This window comes from Syzygium oleosum, unplaced genomic scaffold (genome assembly GCF_021117445.2).
Source record: "Syzygium oleosum isolate NSW1041296 unplaced genomic scaffold, Sole_v2.1 Sole_v2.62, whole genome shotgun sequence".
NCBI classification, from domain to species: Eukaryota; Viridiplantae; Streptophyta; class Magnoliopsida; order Myrtales; family Myrtaceae; genus Syzygium; species Syzygium oleosum.
In genome coordinates this window covers 453,956-463,372 of record NW_026607546.1, presented here as the reverse complement: position 1 = coordinate 463,372, position 9,417 = coordinate 453,956, and the positions used below count along the sequence as shown (strand labels likewise).

The window sequence follows — 9,417 nt, the reverse complement described above, 5'->3', positions numbered from 1 at the left end:
TAACTGTTGAGTTGTATTCTCCCTATTCTTCTTCCCATTTTTTTTTTCCAACTCTTTTTCTCCACTTTCTATTTGTTATTGCTTTTCCTTTCTTCTTCTCCATTTTCTTCTCCAAATCTCTCCCTCTAATAAAACGATACAACTATGCCATCGATTTTTCTTACACTTGCATAGCATGAAGTAAAGGCACAAAAGGACATTCATACATCGACATCGTGAAAAAAACATACACGACCATCTTTATTCATCCAACGGGGAGCTTAGCAATATCATCTCAACCATAATCAATGTCTAACCATTAAGAACCTTTGTAGCATAGGTTTTGCCAGCCGTGAAGGTTTTAGGGATTCCATTTTTCACATTCCGAGTTGCGGAAGCACGGACCATCAGGCTTAACATTCCAAATACAGTAGCCACATCGTTCAACATCTCTCTCCTCAACATATATATCGAAATGATGAAATACGCCTGGCCATTGAAAGCTCCAAAAGAACAGCGTGTTGCCAAAAAAGCTGGGTTTGAATGAAGATTCCCACATGAAAACACCATGGATCTGATGAAAGCCGAGATCGTCATCTTTAGATTGAACCGTAAGCAGAGGTGCTCCTGGTAAACTATTGACGTTTGCGACTGTTAGTCTTCCCAAAAGCTTCGGAGCTAGCTTGTAGGAAGACAAGAATGATCACGAACACTATGAACAGTTAAATTGATGGGTACATGTTCGTAAATTTTATGTTTTTGTTTTGGAATATGAATACAGTGAAGCATGGTGGAGCGAACTATTTAAGGAGGATTAAGATGCTTCATTTATAAGGCAGAAGAAAGAAACATGCGCGAGGACTGGATACCTATTCAAGCATTAAGATGACAAATATGAAGGCCACAAGTATGTCTTTAGTGTGGGAAAATGTAGTAATTCATTTATAAAAATATCTATATTTGTATAATTTTTCCCTGACAGTTGTACTGGTAGTAATTTATTTATTAAATACCTAAAGAGGCTATTTATTTGGCATCCCTATATAAAGAATCTTGATGTGATGCCAGCTATACCGATTGCTTGCTATGGAAAATTCATTTAGGACTCCAACTATACATTTTTTTTTAGTGAGTTTGAGAAGGGGATTAATGACAAATGTTGGAGAAGGAAGAAAGGAGGGTTCACACGGGCGCGAAATTGATGAACTATTGTTGGAGATGGGGTTTACAAATTGGTTTAATTATTTGGATTATTCAAGACCAGAGATTATTTGGTTTGTAATAACATTTTGTTGTGCAGAGGTTACAACTTTCACTACAAAAAAATTAAGTTTTAGCGACGAATTTTGCCACGAAAAATTTGGCAAAATTCGTCGCTAAACAAATTTGCGACGAAAAAAAATTCGTCGCTAATAAGGCGTCATAAAATTTTGCGACGAAAAAAAATTCGTCGCTAATTATTCGTGGCAAAATTCGTCGCTAAATTGCCACGAACTGTATTCGTTGCAAAATTCGTCGCTAATTATTCGTGACAAAATTCGTCGCTAATTTGCCATGAACTCTGTTCGTGGCAAAATTCGTCGCTAATTATTCGTGGCAAAATTCGTCGCTATTTTGCGACGAACATTTTTTTTATTGGTCGGTAATTTGCAACGAACTTATTTGTGGCAAAATTCATCGCTAATTTAGCGACGGAAAATTTTGACTTTTGCGACGAACCTTGTTCCGAAACGAATTTACAACGAATTTTTATTAATTCTTTAGCGACTAACTCTGGGACGAATATTGTTTAAAGACGAAATTAGCAACGAAATTTTATTTTTGCAACGAACTTTTATAATTTGTGATCGTATGATAAAATCATTTCTTTTATTTTTCGATTTTAAATCTAATTAACAGCAAAATTAATTTCTAGAGTTTATATTTAACATTGATTAAGTACTTAATAACATCAAAATATTATAATAATATGAAAATGAATACATTCATCAACATTTTCCACAAGAATGATTCTTTGCGCCTAGTTTATCCAACATCAGAAATCTCTACATAGCTATGGTCTGCTCTAATTCAACGCTATGAACTTGCCCAAAATTGGAAAGTACAGAAAGAAAGAGAAGTCAAAGGAGCATGCCAGGATGAGATCAAAAAGTCAAATGGACAATCCTCACAGAAACCTCGGTGGCATCAAGATCGCGTCACTCATTCCATGTCACCACCCGTCCCCTCAAAGGCCTCATACTCGTAATCCTCGTCAAAACCTCGGTTTTGATCTCCCTCGCAACCTTCCTCTGCACCTTGGCGCTGATGCGAGTCTACAAAAAAAAAGGGTTTGTGCTTTTGGTAGATTGTTTTCATTGTGGGCGAGAGCAGTAGGGCAAAGATATAACTAGACACAAACCTTACCTGGCCTAAATTATGCTTCTCTGTCTCTGAAAGCTCAACCAGATCTTCCGTAGCAAGTTGTTCCACCTTCGAATGGCATAGAGCCATAGAAAAACATATATCCTAATTAAAACAGACAAAACCGAATGGTCAGGCATTATTCCAGAAAAACAGGAAGTTCAAGAAAAGGGACTAATTTGGTCAATGTGACAACTGCAACTAATTGAGCCATATCCTTCGCAATGATAGCTTGACCAATATGATAGATAAGACCTCCAACAATAGAAATTCTTTCTTTTCTTTATCGGAAATAAGGGGTCATCAGACGGAAACTAAATCCCAGCCAACAAGTACAGATCATGATCATGTCCAAATGTGCAATAAATGTAATCTTATACTGATCTCAGGATCACTTATACAACTTGGCTAATGAGCAACTTGCAATCGAGCCAGATATTTCGATAACAAGATATGTATGCATCAGCAATATCTTTATTGAATGCTAACAACAGGACAATGATGCCTTACGGGAATAAACTTCTGTTGAATAAAATAGGCTAAACAAAATAGTCTTGACAAATCCCATATATGGTTCCTGCTAGCTGAGCAAGCCCTGAAGGTGATCCCAAACTAGAGATTCAATCAAGTGACAGTACTTAGGAAATTTTGACAGAACGGAATAAGCACTATTAACAAGTAAAAGGTGCATGCAGCAACAGAAGCTAACACCAATTGCTGTGACTTACATGCTCTAAACAATGACCGCAGACCTCTTGTCAATCGGGACACGTAAGCACTGCAAGTCCTTTTGCTTCTTCCAGAGTCACCATCAGCAGTAAACATTACCACAAATTGAGAAGTGCACACTAATTCCCATGAATAAAATAGCATATTAGGGCAACAAATCAACAGACAGGATGATTATATAATGACCAGAAAGAACTAATTGATATAGTTCTTGGCGAGAAATGGCCTTCTAACAAAGTCCTGTTATTCACATGGCATAATTACTGCTTTACCTTTAGAATTGACGCTTTATTAAGTCATGAGAGATCCATTGTGTAAGAGATTCAGCAGCATCGAGAGTCATGGATACTCTAGACGTTGCAGAAAGTTATAGGCACCGTAAGGGCACAAATACCTCTTCCAATTTTTAAATATTTGAAATGTTATTATTAATACAAAACATGCTCTTCATGAGTACCAGCAAATTAATAAATACTAGCTTGCGTTTGTCATCACAAAGAGCTCTTTCAGATGCCATTGATTTGGCCTACATTAAGCCTATAAATTTTCAGGTAATTAGCTGTACAACTTCCTAAACTCGAGATACTTACATATACAGAAGCCATTAGCCCAAGATTGAAACGAAAAAATCAGAAAGAAGCATGGAAAGTACTTGCTTATACGAACGAAGAAGTAGCAAAGCTTTGCATTGCTTAACTAATAGCAGCACTACGTCATAGACATTCGTGGAAAATGACTTCGACATATATTCCAACAGAAGATAATGAGATAGTCCACAAAGTATCTGAGCATCTCAAGGAGGAGAAAATTACCGTAAAATACGCTACATAAGTTCTTCCGGAATAAGTAGTAAAGACTGCGAAATGACTCTTCCCATGACAATTGTCGCTTCTTTAAGAAGTCCATCTCCACTAAACAAAAAGGAGAGGATTAGTGACAAGTTCAGGGGGACCCTCCATATCTTATATCTCATTTCACAAACCTTTCTCTGCAGCTGGTGAGGTCAGCACTGACATAAGAGAAAGTGGAAGAGTGGACTGAGGATATATCCATGAATTCAAAGCCGTAGAGCAAAAGCCCGTGGAAGCAATGTGGGTTCTTGAACAATGGCTAGTTCTTTGACCCTCAGAGCAAGCACAAAGAGATGTATGATTGGGAACACTATTGTAACTACCATTTGTAATTAACCTGTAAATCCTGGAAATAATGAAGGAAAAAAAGTTAATTGGACAACAAGAAAGCATACACCAAACCCTGAGCAATATAAAAGAACTACATGAGTAAAGGAACACCATGCTTGAGCATGGTGTGTGAAAATTAATAACCTTGCCACAACTTGTGCTATTAATCAAAGTTGTCAATTTGCATGCAGATTGTAGAATAGTGTGCCACCCATTTATATGTTTTAAGAAAGTAAATATTTTGATATTCTTAGATGAGAACAGACATTTCCAATAAAAAAAAAATGATTCAGGAACCAATTGGCAAGTAGAAAACTCAGCTAAGGGCGCGTTTGGTAACGTTTCTGTTTCTGGGAACAATTTCTTTTCAGAAATAGTTTTTTCTATTTCTATTTCCTAGATGAGTTTTTGAGCAAAAGAATGCGTTTGGTAACTGCACAAAATTTCTATTCCTGAAATAGAAAAAGAACAGAAATGCGTTTGGTACAACCAAAAAAATTTCTATTCCCAATTTTTTACATTCAAATCTATATCTTTTATTTAACTATAACTACAAGTTATAAGTGAAAAAAATCAATAAGCATGGTTTATTGGTTTGTCTAATCCTTTTTAGGGGTTTAAAACCCCTTTTAATCCCTAAACTAAGGAATTTTAAAAAATACCACTTAGGCACCTCAAAAAATTTAAATTTCACTCAAAGTGGGTGGCCACAGGTATTCTACGCCATTTTGTGAAATTTTTTTTATTTTTTTTGGGGTAAAATTTATTAAAATTTTTTACTTTCCCTAAATCTGTTTCTTTTTATTTTCCAGAAACTTTTTTATGAATTTTTTTTATTTTTTTCAATTTCGGAATTTTGCAAATTTTTATGGGTTTTCTGAGTTTTTCTGATTTTTATGGATTTTCTGAGAATTTTTCTGATTTTTATGAATTTTTGGAATTTTTTAATTTTTTAAAGGATTTTTCTGAAATTTTTCTAATTTTTATGAATTTTCTGAATTTTTTAATTTATTCTAAGCCATTTTGTGAATTTTTTATTTTTGATTTTTTTTAGGGAAAAGTTTATTAAAATTTTTTACTTTCCCAAAATCTCTCTTTTTACTTTCCAGAAACTTTTTTATGAATTTTTTAAAAAATTTTCAATTTCAAAATTTTGCAAATTTTTATGGGTTTTCTGAGTTTTCCTGATTTTTATGGATTTTCTGAGAATTTTTCTGATTTTTATGAATTTTTGGAATTTTGGGATTTTTTTAATTTTTTTTTATTATTCTCACCGGGAATGAACCGAACTGGTACTTTGAGACGGTCTACAGATGACGGAGGATGGAGGAGGAGTTGAGGCCGCGGCTTGAGGACCGAACCTTTCTATTTCTTTTTTTGTTTCTGGGAACAAAAAAATAGAAAAAATCTACTTCTTATTTCTGTTCCAAATCTATTTCCTAGCTATTTTTCTATTCCAGGAAATAGAAAAATAAAATACATTACCAAACAGATTTATGTTGTTTTTTTGTTCCAGGGTACAGAAGAACAGAAAAATAGAAAAGTAGAAACGTTACCAAACGCGCCCTAAATTTCTCAAATCAAGTGATGCTCCCCATTTCATACGATATCTTCAGTGCAAGCAGCACCAGGTTTTGGTGTAAGTATATTTTTTTCCCATGTTTTTAATGCCGTTTAGAATTACATAAGAAGTCATCATGCACAGGCAGTGGAAAAATCTTCAAACCCTAATACAAGATTTAAAATAATTGTCATAATGACCCTATTGAGTAAAGACCAAAATTGAAATATCTCCAGATTAGGAACGAAATGCCCCAGGAGTCTCCAAGCAGTTGTAAGCCCTCACAACACTATTAACTGCAAAAGACATTAGCAATTTACTGAAGAAGATGCTGCAATCCGCACGACGGTCTTCAAAGTGAAATCTAGAGGAGCCTTTTGGCCAACTATGTTGTATTGAGAGCAGCCCGAGTAAGTTGAGGTAGAAGAAAAATTTTCAGAACAACCATCAAATAAATGAGAAGATGGTTCTCGAGCAGCCAATCCTTTTAGAGCTTTATCCTACAAAGATAGTGGTGATATTACTGAAGGATATACCAACGGCTCAAGGGAAAACAGATGAGAGTAATTACCATATCGATATTCGCCAAGCCAGATAGTTTTTCGGAACTAGACGATATCTCGGCAACTGTACGGAATCTACTCTGGTTACACCTCTCAAGTGTTGACTGAGTTTGTACTCCATGATTTTCAGCAACTTTAGAAGAGAAAATAGAATCCTCGGAACCGCAGGGATATGAGGAACGAAACATATAAGAAGGTGCTGACTTCATCAATAATCATTAAGCAACATATAGAGAGTATTGGGCATCTCATCAATACCATTGAAGATACTGTTTGCTTCTTGTAGCCATGTTCGAAAGCACAGCAAGATTCTTCATTGCATGACTCTGCTCCTCTGTACCGGTTTCCTGCTTAAGAGCACATGACCAAGGAAATAACTTTTTATCTTGCTAGCACGCCAACGATAGACAATAACTCCCCCCCGAAGCTCAAGCTCTCGAAATTAAGACAGATGAGTGACATAAAGCAGAATCTAGAACATCTATTAATTATACCGGAAAATGCAGTTACCTTCACATTCTCCTTCGGCGATGACATTTTAAACCTTCACTTTTTGGCAGATATACTTCATTAACTCGCGTATCAATGTATCTTGGTAGTTTAAACACTTCTGATTTCTTAAGACCATCATTCGTGCCGGCATTGTCAGTGGAAGAAAAAAAACACTCCTCAATGACTAATCTCGTGCTTATAGAATGAAAACTCAAATACGATCAGTGAAACACTTACTTCAGAGAGTCAAGTAAAGGGGCAGCAGATTCATCTACAAGCTCAACAACATTGACGCGCTTCAGTTGCTCTCCCTGTATAGGACATCAATCCAGTCGAGCCACATTAATTATACATCGCCGCCGTCAATTTTCTTTAGTTTTTTCAACAACCAAATTGAAGACACGAGTAAACAAAGCAAGAGTAATTGGAATCAGCGTGGCAACTTAAAACGCTAGTGACTTTTGGAGCCTCAAAACAAAAGTCACATGCTCAAGCAGAGCGAGTCACATCTTAAGCTATGCTGCAGTCCATAGAAATACATCATCGAAAGCAAAGCGGTCCAGAGAACCAGCTAAGCATCATCTTGTCACCACAGCCACAAAAAAGAAAAAAACAAACACTTCGCAAACGAATCGCCACAAATCTCTAGAGGATTACTCTCAGCTCCGACGGAGTCTTTCTTCTCAGCTTCGCGCCAATCTTCGAAGCTCCTCCTCCGCCGCCGCCGCCTCCGGCATGGAACTTATCCGTAGGAAACGAGCCCGGCCCAGCCACCGTCGCCATGCTCGCTCCGGCCGCTCCCACGGTCTCGACCGCGCCTCCAACGAATCGCATCAAAAATCCCGGAAAATGAGGGATGGGACGAAGCGGAACAGCGAGAACGGGAGCGAGCGAGCGAGAGAGAGAGAGAGAGAGCGCCATACCTTCGCCAGAATCACCTCATTTCCGGGAAGATGACGATCGACGGCGAGCCCTAGCCCGATTCGATCGAGGGACCGAGCTGCGATCCGGCTTCGACGCGCTCGAGAGATTGATCGAGGTGGAACCGCGAGGACGGACCGCAGATGAAGAGAGAGAGAGAGAGAAGAGAGAGAGAGAAGCAAAAGCAAAAAGTGGAGAGAGAGAGAAGAGAGAGTTGGAGCCTTGGAGGCTTTTGGTTTTGAGCACATTTCGATTTTCCCTCCGTATGCCAATATTTCAATTCTCACGCGACTAATTTATTTTTTTTAAATTCGTGACTAATTAGTCACGAATTTAGTCACGGATTTCAATTCTCACACGACTAAGTTATTTTTTTTCAAATTCATGGATAAATCGGTTACTATTTCAATTCCCACACGACTAATTTATTTTTTTCAAATTCGTGGCTAAATCCGTGGCTAATTTGTCACGGATTTAGCCACGAATTTCAATTCTCACATGACTAAGTTATTTTTTTTTCAAATTCGTGACTAAATCCGTGGCTAATTTACCACGAATTTCAATTCTCACACGAATAATTTATTTTTTTCAAATTCGTGGCTAAATCCATGGCTAATTTGCCGGATTTAGCCACGAATTTCAATTCTCACACGAATAATTTATTTTTTTCAAATTAGTGGCTAAATCCGTGGCTAATTTACCACGGATTTAGCCACGAATTTCAATTCTCACATGACTAAGTTATTTTTTTACAAATTTGTGGCTAAATCCGTGGCTAATTTGCCACGAATTTAGCCACGAATTTCAATTCTCACACAACTAATTTATTTTTTTCAAATTCGTGGCTAAATCCGTGGCTAATTTGCCACGGATTTAGCCACGAATTTCAATTCTCACACGACTAAGTTATTTTTTTTAAATTCGTGGCTAATTTGCCACGGATTTAGCCACTAATTTGAAAAAAATAAATTATTTGCGTGAGAATTGAAATTCGTGGCAAATTAGCCACGAATTTAGCTACGAATTTCAATTCTCACACGACTAATTTATTTTTTTTCAAATTCGTGGCTAATTAACCACGGATTTAGCCACAGAAATAACTACTCTTGGCATTTTCTCTACAATATTTATTTCCGTGGCCACCCACTTTACGTGAAATTTTAATTTTTTTAGGTGCCCAAAAAAATCAAAAATTTCAAAATTTTACATAATGGCTTAGAATACCTGTGGCCATCCACTTTGACTGAAATTTAAATTTTTTGAGGTACCCAAAAAAAATCAAAAATCAAAAAATTTCAAAATTTCACAGAATGGCTTAGAATACGTGTGGCTACCCACTTTGAGTAAAATATAAATTTTTTTAGGTGCCCAAAAAAAATTAAAAATTTCAAAATTTTACAAAATGGCTTAGAATATATATGGCCACCCACTTTGAGTGAAATTTAAATTTTTTGAAGTGCCCAAAAAAAATCAAAAAATAAAAAATTTTACAGAATGGTTTAGAATACCTGTGGCCACCCACTTTGAGTGAAATTTAAATATTTTTAGGTGCCCAAAAAATATAAAAAAAATCAAAAATTTCAAAACT

At 36.4% G+C, this 9,417-nt stretch overlaps 1 protein-coding gene across 1 annotated transcript; it reads right to left on the bottom strand.

Annotated features, from left to right (window-relative positions):
* Window positions 1-2,740: 2,740 nt before the first annotated feature.
* Window positions 2,741-7,691, bottom strand: LOC115663910 (uncharacterized). The gene is made up of 7 exons (XM_056307909.1): window positions 7,566-7,691; window positions 7,146-7,219; window positions 6,425-6,619; window positions 4,094-4,308; window positions 3,924-4,022; window positions 3,111-3,230; window positions 2,741-2,994 (listed from the first exon to the last, which is right to left on the bottom strand). Exons 1-7 carry the CDS (start codon window positions 7,689-7,691, stop codon window positions 2,963-2,965), a joined length of 861 nt encoding a protein of 286 aa, XP_056163884.1. The 3' UTR covers window positions 2,741-2,962.
* Window positions 7,692-9,417: the final 1,726 nt, after the last annotated feature.